General features: G+C 38.2%; 1 protein-coding gene across 2 annotated transcripts in view; it reads left to right on the forward strand.

Annotated features, from left to right (window-relative positions):
- Positions 1–17,000, forward strand: part of PRKCE (protein kinase C epsilon) — a 335,363-nt gene that overhangs the window by 303,327 nt on the left and 15,036 nt on the right. For both annotated transcript variants that reach the window (XM_081315107.1, XM_081315108.1), the window contains 3 exons: positions 111–249; positions 1,397–1,585; positions 6,978–7,124. In XM_081315107.1, the coding sequence (XP_081171233.1) occupies positions 111–249; positions 1,397–1,585; positions 6,978–7,124 (475 nt within the window). The remainder of the gene's footprint in view (positions 1–110; positions 250–1,396; positions 1,586–6,977; positions 7,125–17,000) is intronic.

Here is a 17,000-nt window from a genome sequence, read left to right on the forward strand (position 1 = left end):
CGATTAGAATATGGCAAAGAAACCTGTTTCTTTTCACAGTGAATACATTCATTTCCCCCCCCCATCCCTTTATTTATTGCTAAGATCTTCCTGATTGTTTCTTATTCAAGGGACCTGAAACTGGACAATATTCTTTTGGATGCAGAAGGTCACTGCAAACTGGCTGACTTTGGAATGTGCAAGGAAGGAATCTTGAATGGAGTAACGACTACTACCTTTTGTGGAACACCAGACTACATAGCTCCAGAGGTATAATAGTATGCATTGAAGTATATAGAACTCTATTTTTATGATGCTAGTTTACTTATCCCTCCATGAAAAACTGAAACTAAATTCTTTCTAAGTAATCCTATTTAGGATTGAGGATGCTGATGACTGTAGTACATCACAATAGAAAATAGGATAGATTTGTGCTTGTCATACAAATTTTCCAGTACCATTCAGAAAAAAAAATTCCATGTTGTGAAACACATAAAACACAGGGAAAACTCTGTTGGAGCAGAATGAAGGCCTCTCATTTCTAGTATTTTGTTTTTCATACTGCAGCCAACAACCATAAAATTTACAACCGTGATAGGAATTTAATAGCAGATTCCTACCTCTGAAGACAGGAGTAACCCATAAGGATCAGTGACTTGTCAGTCTGTTTTTCACATGAATATGCTAGCTTCCTTTGGAGTAGAATTAGCTGATGTCCATCATCAGATTTAATCATATCATTTGATATGAAATTCTACAAGTTAACAGTTTTCTAAGTGAATCCTGCAGCAGATGTGTCATATTGAAACTTTTTCAAAGAATGTATAGGTTTTAATTTAAGGTCCAAGTATGTTTCTTTGAAACTTGTCTTTTTAAAAAAAAATAATTTCATAGAATCATGGAAAAACAGAGTTGGGAAGTACCTTGGAGTTCCTTTAGCCCAATCCCCTGGTTGAGCAGGGCCCTATATCATTCCAGAAAAATGGTTGTTCAATCTTTTCAGTGATAGAACACTTACAACTTCTGGAAGCAAGTGGTTCCACTGATTAGTTGTTCTGATTGTCAGGAAATTTCTCCTTAATTCTAGATTAGATCTCTCTTTAATAATCTTCCACCTGTTACTTCTTAACCTCTCCTCAGGTTCTTTGGAGAATAGGTTGGCCTCCTGTTCTCTATGATAGCCCCTCAAGTATTGGAAAGCTACTATCAGGCCACCCCTGGTCCTTCTCTTCACTAGACTAGGCATATCTAGTTCCTGCAACCATTCTTCGTATGGCTTAGCCTCCAGACCCCTAATCCTCTTTGTTGCTCTTTTCTGCATTCTTTCTGCTTCAAATAGCAGGCAATATAAATCGTTCATATTGTGCATTTTTATCCATTGATTTCTCTCTTTCTTTTTCATGATTTTCCCTAACAGATCCTCCAGGAATTAGAATATGGTCCTTCCGTAGACTGGTGGGCACTGGGGGTACTCATGTATGAAATGATGGCTGGACAGCCTCCCTTTGAAGCTGATAATGAAGATGACCTCTTTGAGTCTATCCTCCATGATGATGTGCTATATCCAGTATGGCTTAGCAAAGAAGCTGTCAGCATTTTGAAAGCTGTAAGATTATCTATTTTTCTTTTTCAATTTGAGTTTTCCTAGAACACTAGAGAAATAGCCACCTCTGGGAGTTCAGCTACAGTTCAGAGTGCCATTGTCAGTATACAGGGGTCTGGGATGAATTAAACTTCTTGTGGGAAAGAGACAAAATGTTTGTGTTCTTTGCATCTGTATATCTGTATACATGCCTGCGCTTGAGAATCATGTTTCAGGAAGAACCAAAAACACAAGCAAACTGAAGTGCCTTGTCAAGCTGAATACTCAAATTGTATGGTTGGCTAAACTGAAGACGGAATTATGCAACTGAGAATGCAAGTCCTACAAAGATGGGCCCCAGTTCAAAAGATACTTAACAAAATGATATCCTGATCCGTCACCATTCTGACTTAAAAGTCAACTGATTTCACTGGGAAATAATCCTGTGTTTCTGACCACCAGAGCTTCTGGGCAAATGTCAGTTAGAATTTTATTGGTTAGCATTCAAAGAACATTCTTCATCTTGAAGAATGAAAAATAAGGGTGAAGTTAGTTTTCAATACATTTCATATCTTTATAGGGTTCTACAAGGGAATTATGTTCAATGGATCAGTTCCTAACCAAACATTAATTCCCAGTTAATTCCCTGAAATAGATAACACTGTACTTTGCTCAAAACAAAATATTGTAACAGCCATCTATATACATTTAATTGTCCTCATGCTGTTCTTACATTGCCAAAACCACTGAGTATGCACAAGGGGGGAAGATTAGCAAGCTAGTGAGAACTGTTTGGGAAAAATAAATTATTAGGGGCAATTTTCCCCAAAGCAGCTAAAAAAGGCTGTATATGGAATGGGAAGTCAGACAGGATAAGAATGTAGCCAAATCAATTTCCTGAGGGTTTGGACTTTGAATATTTATACCCTGATAGTCCATTTCCATTTATTTTTTATTATTTTGTTTTAACAAAATAATAAACAGTTTTAAAAAGTGTTGCCAGTTGAACTGGAAAATCTAAAACTGTGCTGCAAACCTGATGTTTCTACCCAGGGCTTTTTTCTCATAGAACGCTCAGAACGGAGTTCCAGCACCTTTTTTGGATGGAAGCTTGTAGGGTAGGCAAGGCAGGTTGTATGACATGTGTGAGTTCCAGCACCTTTTTCTTTTACAAAAAAAGCACTGGATAGAAATGAACATAAAGCTAGGAAAGTTCCTATGTAGAACCCAGCAAAAGTCAGACAATCCAAGCATTGTTATTGAGATATTGCATGCAAACCAGCTGGTCTCCATAGTTAATTCCAGGAAAACTATGCCCATGGTATAAAGTACAATTAGCCTAGGGAATCTTGGAGGAACTTATTGGGAGGTGGGGATATGTGGAATAGAATCTGAAGAGGCCTTAGTTTCCTTAATTGCAAGATAGGTGAGATCAGCCCTCAGGGTTGCATAAATTTTGAAATAAGCCCTTCTCAACGAATTTCACTGACACATTGAGAAGAAAGGGATGAGCATGCTAGTTTCACCCTCTTCGTGCTGTCCTCCACATGCAGATAGTGAATTCCTAGAAGGTTGAAGAGAAGGACGAGGGGTGACATGATAGCAGTGTTCCAATATCTCAGGGGCTGCCACAAAGAAGAGGGAGTCAAGCTATTCTCCAAAGCGCCCGAAGGCAGGACAAGAAGCAACAGATGGAAACTAATCAAGGAGAGAAGCAACCTAGAACTAAGGAGAAACTTTCTGACAGTTAGAACAATTAACCAGTGGAACAACCTGCCTCCAGAAGCTGTGAATGCTCCAACACTGGAAGTTTTTAAGAAGAGACTGGACAGCCATTTGTCTGAAATGGTATAGGATTTCCTGCCTGAGCAGGGGGTTGGACTAGATGACCTCCAAGGTCCCTTCCAACTTTACTATTATGATTACGATTATGAACTTCTGCTAACTATAGAAGGTCTCTGGGAGAGGGAAGACTCTGGGGAATTGGCATTCTCAATAGCGTGGAAATCGGTTGATAGAGGAAGGTGTCCTGTGTAGACATTTATGGAAGCGATAAAAAGGCTCATCCATACAGTCATTTAAACGCATATAGATTGTTACTGGATTTCTTACTCTGAAGAGAAATAATGGGAGGGCTTTTCCCACCCACCATGCAAATAGCATCTTACAACTCTAGGGTGAGTTTTAGGCTTAGGTTAACGTTTGAAAGTTGGGTTGTTAAACTCGTTCTTTAGCAATGTGAATTAACCGAAGAGCAGGAAAAGCAGAGGAAATGGAGGGGCGTCTATGTACTTGACTGCTGAATATTAACAAGGGGTTAGCTTTGGAACACTTTGTTTCCTTACATTGTACTGTTAGATGAGGGTTTTGTTCTTCAGGCATTTTAAATTGGAATCCTGTTAAGATTTTTAAAAGTACTTTGAGTAGCTTTGGCAGAATGATCTTTGGTTTCTACTCAGTTTTATTTATTTTATTGCACTAATATGATGCAATTTATTTACAGTTTCCAAACAAAAAATATCCAGACTCTGAAACTGAAGATGTTTTGAAACTTGGGGAGGGTGGCCAAAACAACAATGAGAAACCTGGGGTTTAATTTCTCTGAACTGATCTTCAGTGCTGGGACGATGGAGATCCTATTAATTTTTGAGGTTTTGTGAAAGCTACAGATCTTTTAGAATGTGTACACTTTGTGGAATTCAAAAACACTTTTACTTCTTTAAAGCTTAATATTAGTTCCCTTGAAAATAAGACAAAGTGAGAAATAAAGGAGCCTTAGTTTGGCAGTGGAAAATATACTTTGCATTCCAAAAAAATGGTGGTTCAGTTGTCTTCTTCTCTGATTAAAGGAAATCTGTATTACAGGCTTTATGAGAGGCCTTGCCAAGTAACATGCAAAAGCTGCCCAATCACCTTTCTTGCAGCATTTAGAGACCACTAAGTTTGTACCACTGAAATTTGCTGGCAAACAACCAAACATTAGTGTAATTTCCCATCAATTATTGGCAGGAAGTTTTTTTTAAATAACAATAATAATAAGAGTATTAAAGCCTAGATTAACTCATCTAGAGAGTGGGAGGGGAACAGAAAGCCTTCCAGAAGTGGGAAGAAAGACTGGAAATTTTATCCAACAGTGTTATTGCACCAATAACCTTAGCTTCTCTCTTCTTTAAAAAAACAAAAGTTCAGTCCTCCCCTCCCAAAAATTGTCCACATCAGTTCATATATTTGTGATGTATATAATGAATTGGTAATCATTGTAATAAGGAAAAATGTTTTGAGAGTTTTGCTCTTATCACTGAATACTTTAAATAAGGAATTGACATTCCCAAGCCTTATGAAACTCTTTGAAGCATCCTATTCTAGATCCCTCAACAATATGTTCTATATTGATTTGTAGTTGGTTTCCAGATTTTTCCAACCTTGTCTGGAATAGAATGTGTTGATTGACTGGAAATTTTCAGAAGGGTTGGGCACTCTTTGAACATGATTCTGCAAAGCACAGTATCTCTTCCTTACTCATTCAAGCAACTTGACTTTTCTCTGGCTTGAGTAACACCTGAACAAAAGAGGCTATTGCTTTAAGGAATCTTAACCTTAGTGCCATTTTTAAAGCACCATCATATTTTTTTCATGCTCATATAAAAACATGAAAAACATGTATCTGATGTAATGAATAGCAGAGGGGTGTTGCTGTTTGTGCAGGAGCAGGTGTTTAGATATAGCATCTTTTTCTTGAAGATATTTTTTAATGTAAATAGTTATTGGCCAGATCACATGGAAGCAGACAGGGATTGCAGTTACCTCTTTAATATGCAGTATAGTTAATGAATGGATCTGTTTGACATTTGTTTAATGTTTAACAGGCACAATACACTAAGATAGAACAAGATTCTTTGCATAGGTATTTCTTCCAATCTCCAGCACTTCCTTATATTCCCGTGTCACACGTGAATTTTGCTTTATCTCTGTCCCTACAAGAAGTGCTAGATGTAAGCATAGCTTGTTCTATCAGCCATATCACATGTTAAAAAATAATCATTTCAGTGTCCTGGCCCTTCCATGATTGTTTGTTTCTTTGTTTCAAGGGGATGAGGAATGCTAGCCAAGCTTCTAGTTAGGGTTCATTCCTCTAAGGCAGACATGTCAAACACAAGGCCCGGGGGCTGGATCCGGCCCGCAAAGTGGTTTCATGTGGCCCACGAAGCCATCCTGGAAACAGTGAGGGAACAGCCCCCACTGCCTTGGCCCTGGCCCAGAGACCCTCCTTCTGCCAGAGACCTTCAGATTTGTCCCACTCCTGCCCAGGCCCCCATAGGCACCCTTGATGCGAACGATGTAGAGCTGGCCATGCCCACCCAGTAGGCCATACGCACTCTAGCCACACCCACCCAGTAGGCCACACTCACCCTGGCCATACCCACCCAGCCCCTTGAGGGCAACCGCAATGCTGATGCGGCTCTCAATGAAATTGAGTTTGACACCCCTGTCTAAGGAGTCTGCTGTTCCATCCTGCTTCTCTTCTATTGATGTTACTAACATAGCAGCTTTTTAGTTTCAAACCTGTTTAGGTCAAGCACATTTTGTGCTGATTAAAATGTATTTGTATTAATTGAAAAATTGCCTGGTGTTTTTTTTTTCCTTCAAAACACCTGTTGATTTTTTTTTGGGTTCTACTGTGGTTTTTGTTTTTGAGTCTTCATACCCGTCTTCTTGAACCGTCAATTTCATCTATACCATTTGTTACAGCCAGATATACTCTGCCCCAGTTTTCAATGCCATGGTTTTGTGAGTAGCTCAGCTTGGATTTCACCATCTCAATGAAAAGAAAATAGAAGAGATTGCTTGTTTTATTCGGATGGTCCTATTCTTCCTTTGTTTATGCTATAGATCTGTCAATTGTTTGAATTCTCAATGATCAAACAATATGCTCTCTATGAACCCATTAATAAAGAGTAGTAAAATGGTGACATTCAGCTTTGAATTATTTAGTGTATCTGTCATTTCTCGCCTTCAAAAGTTTCACAGTGTTTGGATCATAGTCTGGATTATTAGCCATATGCACTCTTTTTTCTGACTCCTTTGTACATTAAAATTTTATCCCTTGTATGTAAATATGAATACAATAAAAAGCACAGTGAAACATAACATGGATTTAAGTACATGGTAATCTGATTTAAGATTTGTTATAGCTAATCTTTTGAAATGGTCTAGCTCAATAAAGACTACTGCAGTTACCATAGAACAATAACAGAAAGGTCAAAACCGTACTGAGTTAGGAAAGGTATCAGAAAGACTAATGCAAATAGAATATTTTGTAAGATGTCTCTGCTTTTCCCAGAGTTTGTCTTGCTGTATTTTGCCACCTCATATAATTTTTCCAATATGTAACTGAAATTGTTTTTTTTCCATGCAGTTCATGACAAAAAACCCAAACAAACGTCTGGGCTGTGTGGCATCTCAGAATGGTGAAGATGCCATTAAACAGCATCCATTCTTCAAAGAAATTGACTGGGTTCTTCTAGAACAAAGGAAAATTAAGCCACCTTTCAAACCTCGGATTGTAAGTATTGATCTGAGTTGTGCAAGAGAACTTGGATAACATAAAAATTGGTTGAATACCTTTATGATAGTAAGGTTGCAGAAATGCAATAGAACTGATAACATGGTCAAATTTTTGCCATATCAAAGAAAGTGAATTACTTATTTTCCTTAGAACTATGTCTCGTACTTGTTAATGAAGCACTGAATGTGGAAATGATCAAGAGCTTATGCTGTTTTTGAAAGTAAATCACAGAAAATATTGCCATTATCATTTGATAACCTTTATATCTAAAATCATTAATTTTGTGTTATGGAATGATAAGTTACCATGTTTGTCTTCCTACCACTTATTGTCACTGAAAACACAGCTAGGATCATCATGTGTCACATATTAATCTAAATATGTGAAGGCACCCTCAGTATCCAAAATTCATATTGGAATATGTATTTGTTCATGTAATATATCAATACCTTCATCAACTGGGAATCATATTTATGACTGTCATACATTGTTTTGCTTAGATCAGACATGTCAAACACAAGGCCCAGGGGCCGGATGCGGCCCGCGAAGTGGTTTCATGTGGCCCGCGAAGCCATCCTGGAAACAGTGAGGGAACGGCCCCCACTGCCTTGGCCCTGGCCCAGAGACCCTCCTTCTGCCAGAGACCCTCAGATTTGTCCCACTCCTGCCCAGGCCCCCATAGGCACCCTTGATGCGAACGATGTAGAGCTGGCCATGCCCACCCAGTAGGCCATACGCACTCTAGTCACGCCCACCCAGTAGGCCACGCCCACCCAGGCCACGCCCACCCGGCCCCCTGAGGGCAACCGCAATGCTGATGCGGCCCTCAATGAAATTGAGTTTGACACCCCTGGCTTAGATGCTAGATGCTGCACTCTTGTTTCAGATTGAATGAGATTGTTAAGTAATACAACTAGTAACTCTGAATTCTTATTGTTGTATGTTGCTTATTATTATTGTTATATATTGGGTTTTTATTTTTTGTAAGCCACCCAAAGTCACTGTTAGTGAGCAGGTGGACATATAAATTTTCTAAATAAATAAATTCTAATTCTGTGAAAACTCAAGAAATTCAGTTTGGTGTAGTGATTCAGGCACTGGCCTATAAACCAGGAGAGTGTGAGTTCCAGTCCTACCTTAGGCATGAAAACAGACTGGGTGATTTTAAGCCAGTCACTCTCTCTCAGCCCAACTCACCTCATAGAATTTATTGTGGAGGTGGAGGAAGTATTAGTATATTTAACGCCTTAAGCTATTTATAAAGCAATAAATGTGGATTATTATTTTTTTCAAATCCCCTAGTTGTTTTTTCCTTAGTCATGATTTACTGGGGATTTGGCAGGCGCTGTAGTGAAATCCAATTTATGGTCTCTTTGCTTATTCAAGGTCCTAATATTATTAATATATAGTACTGACAAAATGTATTTTATTTATTCAAAAGAATATATTTCCCAGTAATAAAGTTCATCAACAAATGTCCAATATTATTTTCCTAAAAAAGATCCCCATTTATACTGTGTCTATGTATGATTATCAGATAAAAAATTACTTTCGTGGCTGAGTGAACCATTCAGAATATTTCTCATAAAGAGCTCTTTTTTATAGTACTTAATGTCAATCCATGCACATCTGAAAGAGTTCTCTCTGACAGATAAAGAGCCATGAAATCTTGAATGATGAGAGATTAGAACATGCATATTCAAGTGGGGCCTCATTTCTGTTCCCTTGTCACAATTTGAATTATTCTCACTCAGTTCTAGCTGTCTATTGTATGTTATTTACATGTGTTTTGAATATTGACTGTGGGTAGGAAATTATTGGGTTTTGTATTGGGGTTTTATTTTAAGCCACCCAGAATCACCAACAGTGAGTTGAGCGGCCATATAAAATTTCTGAATAAATGAATGAATTGAGGCTATTTAATTCCAAGTCAATTTATTCATACCATTTAAATGTAGGAGTTTTTTAAACTTTCTTTTTTCTCCAGTGTTCACTAAAAGACTGGCAAAAATTGAACAGAGAGTAAAACACTTGCATGTCCTTGTATTGTTACCCTCTTTTCCTCTGAGGATGAAGTATGCTACTTGCTGGCTTTTTTCTGTGTATTATTTTATTATTTTTCCTTCATATTTTATCATTCTTAGCCAAATTAATAATAGTCAAATATAGCACTGATTTCAGAAAAGAGGGAAGAAGTGGTTAACACAGATATGTGTTGTTCTTCTGTTTATACTTTTGTTGCTTCTCCAGCTAATAGCTGAAATAAAGTGTAGACGTTTTTGTAGGCAATTAATTGCTTCCACTAAGTTTTTACTCTCAGTGTATACCACCAGTATATAGCTAGCTGGAGCTTTCAGTGACCATCTCATTGACTTAGAGATACTTTTCTAAGCTAAAGTCTAGATACTTACGATGTCAAGGAGAATAATGAAGGGGAAGGGAGGCCAATGACATGTGCTCAGTGTTAAGGCTGAAATACAGGAGGGTGAATACAGATGAATCTGCATTCATTACTGGGCTATTGGATTGCAAAATGAATTTTTAAAAACCTGTAGTAGATTTCTTTTATGAAGTCAAAGTACCTATTCATAGAGGCTGCTCAGGGATCTATTGCTCTAATTGTTGTCTTCTAAACAACGACTGCTGTTTGAGGTAATTGGGTTATGTTAGATTATCGTGTTCACTTTGTTATGGTGTAAAATCACAGAAGAATGTTGCCAAGTCCACAAAGAAATTTGCCTTTCGGCTACCAGATTCAACATCCCAAGTTAATCTCCTGCCTGGAAATATAGCCAGAGAATTATTTTTTTACACTGTAAATAAGGACAACTCTACAAAATTTGATTAAGGATGGCCCGTTCACTTTAATTTTGTGTACATCACTTGTAAATATGAATATTCTTAACCCCATTCCATTACTGCTTTTTCATCAAACCTCATCAAACAGTTGTTCTTCCTAAGTTGCTTCCTACTCCACTACAACTAACATCACTTCTCTCACGCTGGCTTGAAATGGTGGACAGGCAGGGAGATTAACCTGCATTGTGTGCATGAATTATTTCCTCATTCTGCAAGCGATCATGTATAAAAATCTAAATCCTTCTTGCTATGTCAGAGTAAAAGTTTCCCTTCTTTTTTCTTACTTATTTTAAAAGAGAAAAATTTTAAATACAATTTTTCATAGTACGCTTTAACATTTCCCCCCTTTTTTCAGATTTGGTGGTCAGGGATTTTTCTTTTATTCCAGATATTAGACTTTGTATTTCAGGTATTCCAAAAGTGCTACTGTAAACATCTGACTTGGGTGGTTTTCCTGTTCAACCAAAAATTTGTGGTGTGTTGGTTGAATTCTCATCACAAATAATCCAGTTCAGGACTTGTACTAATTTAGGCTTTCATTTTTATGTGATTCATAAGAATCTTGAAGGTTGTGATCGTAAAGTACCTGGAAAAAAGTTTGTGCTAAAAGCTTGACAGCCTCTTTCCACCAGCAATCTATGTTTGCAGTCCTAGAGAGGCAGCAAAATGTAAGAATATTAATTTCTTTGGTAAACCAATGCTTAATTTCTACTTGAGGTTCATGCAGCCTAATCAAGACACTCAAGAGTCAGCTTCAATTGTAGCAGTTTATCAACTTTATAAAATAAATCAAATCTAAGATAATATAAGTACTACTATCAGAAATGGATACTTTGGGGTTACTAAGTGTACTTCTCAAATATTTTATTTTGAGCATTGTAACATTGGAAAAGCTGTTCTTTTCCATATGCAGTTACTTGGAGGGGGGAAAACACTCCTCTTTTGAAGCATTTGCACAACCCTAGTCCCAGCTTCTGCCAACCTAGCAGTTCGAAAGCATGTAAAAATGCAAGTAGAAAAATAGGGACCACTTCGGTGGGAAGGTAACAGCGTTCCGTGCGCCTTTGGCGTCTAGTCATGCTGGCCACATGACCACGGAGACGTCCTCGGACAAGCGCTGGCTCTTCGGCTTTGAAACGGAGATGAGCACCGGCCCCTAGAGTTGGAAACGACTAGCACACATGTGCGGGGGAACCTTTACCTTTACCTTTACCTTTAGTCTGTAATAATTGAAATCTATGTGTGTGTGTGTGTGTGTGTGTGTGTATATATATATATATATATATATGTATGTATGTATGTATGTATGTATGTATGTATGTATGTATGTGGTGGCTCAGTGGGTTAGGACGCTGAGCTTGTCGATCAGATGGTCGGCAGTTTGGCAGGTCGAATCCCGACTGCCACGTAACAGACTGAGTGCCTGTTACTCGTCCCAGCTTCTGCCAACCTAGCAGTTTGAAAGCACGTAAAAAAATGCAAGTAGAAAAATAGGGACCACTATGGTGGGAAGGTAACAGCGTTCCGTGCGCCTCTGGCGTCTAGTCATGCTGGCCACATGACCACGGAGACGTCCTCGGACAAGCGCTGGCTCTTCGGCTTTGAAACGGAGATGAGCACCGGCCCCTAGAGTTGGAAACGACTAGCACACATGTGCGGGGGAACCTTTACCTTTACCTTTATGTATGTATGTATGTATGTATGTATGTATGTTTGTTTGTTTGTTTGTTTGTTTGTTTGTTTGTTTCATTCAAGTTGGGCCTAAAACATTTTTGTAACCCATATTCTAATAACACCGGTGATGTGTTAGATTTTCACTGTAGCATTTATTTCCATTTAAATACATCTATTCCTTTAAAAGAAAAATGGATGAGCCTGATCATGTTCACACTAAATGCTGTCAGCCTGCAAACAAATGCTTTCTTCTGGTGAAAGAAAAGACACCATCTTTTTATATGTCTAGAAATATGCAAAATCTCAGGCCAAATAATTGTGAGCGTGCTCAGTGGCTACAAAATGCTCCCTGACTGTTGAAGGTAGAAACCCTGGATCAAAGGAAAATGGATGATCAGAAACCAGATTGGGAGTTTGCCACAATGAAACATTTTGCTTTTGCAACCTAATTGGAGGGATGCATCAGGAATTGGATGTGCCTTAGCCTGAGATATGTCAGTTGCAGAAATATCAGTGTTTGTTTGTTTTCATAATGCTGTGACAAATGCCAAGTTGCACAGGGAGGATGGTGATGGTTAGAATTCTTAAAGAGGGACTTTCTTTCTGGAGGCAACATTTTAAAATCAAATGTGCCTATAGAAATTTGAAGAATCTGCTTTCATTTTTTTTAGAAGTTTTACAATTAGTGTGCCAAAATATGCATGCATTTTAAACAGAGTTTTTCTCTGTTCAGTTGCCTTGAAGTCATAACATTGTATATACAACTTCTTATTGGACCCTGTTGTAAGCAAGAGATTATGACTTTTCAATTTATTTGAAGCAAGAAAAAAAATCTTTCTTTAAAACAGTAGCTTTTAATAATGCATTAGAAATAGTCATGGAAACACCAACATTCCTGGCCAAATAAATTTATTTTTGTGTGAATATTCTCTCTTTTCAAGTTTGCTTCAGTGTGAATGTCCCTCTTTAAGGTAAGCCCTACAGTGTGGGGAAAATTACCAGGTAGGTCTCTTTTTAGGCCTAACATACAAAACTGAGGTGTCCTTTCAGTCTCATGATATATTTCCATTAAACCATCTGATGCATGGCAGTTGGCATTTAGATGAGGGAAGCTGCAAAGGGGAGAGCTGTCTTGTATGCATCTGCATGAAATGTAGTTTGCTCAGTTCAGTTGGGGGTGTGTGATAGGGTTGATCCATGTCTCATTGTAAAACACTATTTCATTGATTCCTCACTTCTTCCTCTTTCTTTATGCACTGAAATTTCTTCTCATGATTAGGCCAAAACATTCAACCAGTTGTATTAAAAGAAGTACTATACTTTTGAATATGTAGGTTGTATCTTTTGATATTTTAGTGGCTAATAAAACCAATAAAATTCACACTGTGTGATAGGTCAAGATTCCAGAAAATAAATCCTACTGTTCCTTGAGAAATAAATAAGCAAACAAACAAATAAATAAATGTAGTTCTGCAGCAGAATATTAATTCTGCTACATTGACTGCTATTAGTTTGCTAAGCCCACCCAATACAGGGAAGCCACAAAATGGGCCTGTCCTAAGAAGAAGCCTTCCTTCCATGTTTCTTACAAGTCACTGATGGGCATGACTGATGTGACCAGATGAGGAACTCTAGCCAAACCCTAGTGCATATGAAGACTTTGAAAATATTTTTTGTTGAACATATGTTTGAAACATAATTATGATAAATATTCTTAGATAACTAGAATACAGCAATGTATTTACCTTTAATGATATTTCCAGTAGCTACACATTTAGTATGTCTTAAGTTATATTACAGTGATACAGTAGTACTTTGCACTACAGATCTTCCTCTGAACTTCTCACAGAAATTCTTCACACCCTTAAAAGAGGAACCATCTCATTTCCCTGTCAATTTATGATCCATAAAAAAATTTTTCTGTCTTATGTGGACATAGCTCCCATCTTAAAAATGAATAAATGTAACTGTTCTGTTTATTCCTTTCATTGTCATTATATGAGGCATGAGAGAAGGAATAAACCCATTGTCTCCCCTTTCTCCACCATGAGTCTTATATTGGCCTCAAGAACATATCCAATAGACAGCCTTCCCCATTCCCTATGTACTTAGCAACCCCTGATCTGTCAAAGGTTTAAATCACACCAAGAGACCATACAGTATGAATGAGTATGTGTTCTACCCTGGAGATTGCTGCTCAAATGAAGGGAAAAAAGAGTAATAAGCTTATCCTTTTTTTTCTTCTTCTTCTGTACTCCAAGCAACTTTAATTACAAATGACATTTCAAATTGTCTGCCAAATTTGTTGGAATAGGTATTCAGTGGGTAATATGTCCAGATTTTTCTTAGGACTAGACACCTCCTTAAGTGATGATAGTGACATTCCTCCTGAAAAAAACCAAGACGAAGTGTTTCTTCATAGTACTTTCACTAACATTTATTTGAAGTGTAGAAAATCTAAGAAACCAAAGACCTCTGGAGAAATTATTGTTCCATGAAAAATAGAACATCCACATATCCCTTGCCTGTTTTAGGAATGGCTCTCTTCCCCTGTGAGTTTCATATGCCCTTTGAAAGTATTTCTAAACCATATTTTATCATCAGATTGAATGAGAATTAGTAGGGGGAAAACAGAATAATACTCTGTTCTTTTTAATTTCATGACGGTAGGGAAGGAGGATCACTAGAAACTGTCAGAATGAAACATACTTAAAAGTTTTTTGTTGTTGTTTTTTAAAAAACTATCCTTCAACTGGCTAGGTTTTAGAGTTCAGGTTTCCTCTATTTTAACTTGTGTCTTTACCAGAAATTTACATAATTGCCTAGTAATATTTGGTGGAAAGATTCTGGAACCAGCATTCTGTTCTTTGGCATGGTGCCATGCCATTTGCTGGTATTTCTGTAGTTTTTATTTACAATATTTTCTTTTTATTTTCTTTTTCAAATATTTGTCTAGAAATCTCTGTGAGAATCAGCAAATCCCTAAGAGGAAAAAAAGGTTTACGTAAGTGGAAATACAGAGACATTACTGAATAATTGCATTATAAGCACACATGTGCGGGGGAACCTTTACCTTTACCTTAAGGATAAAATAGTTATGTTAAATGTAAGAAAAAAGGGCAGATGAATCAGTACTACCGAAGAGGAACCCTACTTCTAAACATCTTGCTCAGAAGCCTTTCCACTGAATTTCATGGGTAGTTATTTCCACATCGACATGGGTCAGTAACCTTTACTGGTCTCAGCTATCATTGTTCCAAAACCTCACAAATTCAGGCACTGGAAAATTAAGCAATCTAACTGGTTTGGGCATTTTAAAAAAATTAACCTTTGTGGTGATTGTTATTTAATAAAGGGGGCCATAGGGTCTTTTCAGAGTGATATGTTGTTCATATCTGAAGCATCAATACATTAATATCTTCTATAAAAGTGCAGGCTGAAGCCGTCCAGAGATTCTGGTTCTCTGGCTGGTAATGTTTACAGTACTAAGTTTGATTGCCCCTTTGACAAGAGGTTTCTGATGATAGTGAGATCTAAATAATAATAATAATAATAATAATAATAATAATAATAATAATAATAATAATAATAATAATAATAATAATAGTAATAGTAATAATAATAATAAGTTGGAAGGGACCTTGGTGGTCATCTAGTCCAACCCCCTGCTAAGGCAAGAAACCCTATACCATTTCAGACAAATGGCTTTATATATCATTTTGATGATATGTCTAAAGCAACTGTTTTAAGTATGTATGTACTATATGTATGCATGCATGTATTTATGTATGTATGTAATCTATATGACCACCCATCTTACTTCAATGATTGTAGGCAGTATGCAAAAAGTAAAACTAACAGTTATGAACAAATCGTGGCACTTGAGACAAACCATGCATCCCAATAAAAAGAAACCCACACCAATACAGAGCTCATCTAACCTCCTGGTCCAATTGCCTGAGGAAGGCCAAAAGAGTTGGGGCCATCCAGTTCTCTGAGAGGATGCTGTTCATGGGCAGGCACTGCCACTGAGAAAACGCAAGTCCAGGATCCAAAAAAAGGACATTGTTTGATAGAAGAGAGCTGTATTTTTCCTAAATCCAGCCAGACCCTGTGCCATGTAGACCTTTATAGATGACAACAGCATATTAAATTGCACTCAGAAGCCTACTGGAAGCCAGAGCAGCTTGCAAAGCAGCAGCATTGTACTGTATGAGTGTAGCAAGAAACTCCAAAAACATCCTATACTGCTGCATGGACTACTTGCAGCTTCCATGTATTCATCATATAGACTACATTACAGTCATCCAAATGGGAGGTGACTGAGGTATGAGTCACTATCAACAAGGCCCCCTAGCAGTCCCTAACGTTTCTGGCTTGATGAGTACAGGCAGCTCCACACAAGCGGCATGCACATACGCCCACCAATGGAGCTTCATGCACAAGTATGAGGGCCCGCTGCTCACACAAGTGGAGCTGCAAGAGTGAGTGTCCGCTGCTTGTCCAAGTGTCTGCCATTCGCTCAAATGGGCTGCGGCCTGGGGGTTGGGGACCCTGCAGGCCGGTTCCAGTAGTGGGCCATGGCCTTGGGGTTGGGGACCCCTGCCCTACTCCACAAATGGATACGGTTGATGCCCAATGTATCATGTAAAGGTCCCCTTAGCCTAATGCACACATATAAAGGTCCCTTTAGCCATAGCTGTCATCTCCTCTTTGAAAAGGAGACGTGAATCCAGGAGGCCCCTAAATTGCAAACTGACCCTGACAGGAGAAGTGCACTACTAGGCAGAATTAAAGGTAGAAAATAGCTAAAGCCGGGGGGCTTTAAAACCCACAACTACTTACTTTTGCCAAGGTTTTGATTAAGCCTGATCCCTGCCATCTACACCCTCATAGCCTGCAGATATTGGGAAAGGACCTTAGCAGCAACACTTGCTTCACCCAGCATAAAGATGTACAACAGTAAAGAGCAGCATACTTGTGATACTGCACCCCATGCAGATAAATAATGCTTGCCCAGCAGCTTCAAGGAGATGGTAAACATACGTAGCAAGAAAGTAGAGCCTTGAGACAATGCACAAAGCAGCAGCCTTAGACTCAACCTCTGTCTTTCCCCAAATCCAAATGTATAGGAGCTACATTTAGAAATGCGGGGGAGGCTCTACATTCTTTGTAAATAAAAATTTTCACTTTCCAATTTTTTTTTATTTTTTAATTCCATTTATATCCCGCCCTTCTCCGAAGACTCAGGGCGGCTTACAAGCTTAGCAGTAGCCTTCATTCTATGTATATGCCTGCTTATTAGGGCTTTCGCCCCCCCCAAGCGGCATTATTACAAAG

Source organism: Vipera berus, assembly GCF_964194415.1.
Source record: "Vipera berus genome assembly, chromosome: 1".
In the NCBI taxonomy this organism is placed as follows: Eukaryota; Metazoa; Chordata; class Lepidosauria; order Squamata; family Viperidae; genus Vipera; species Vipera berus.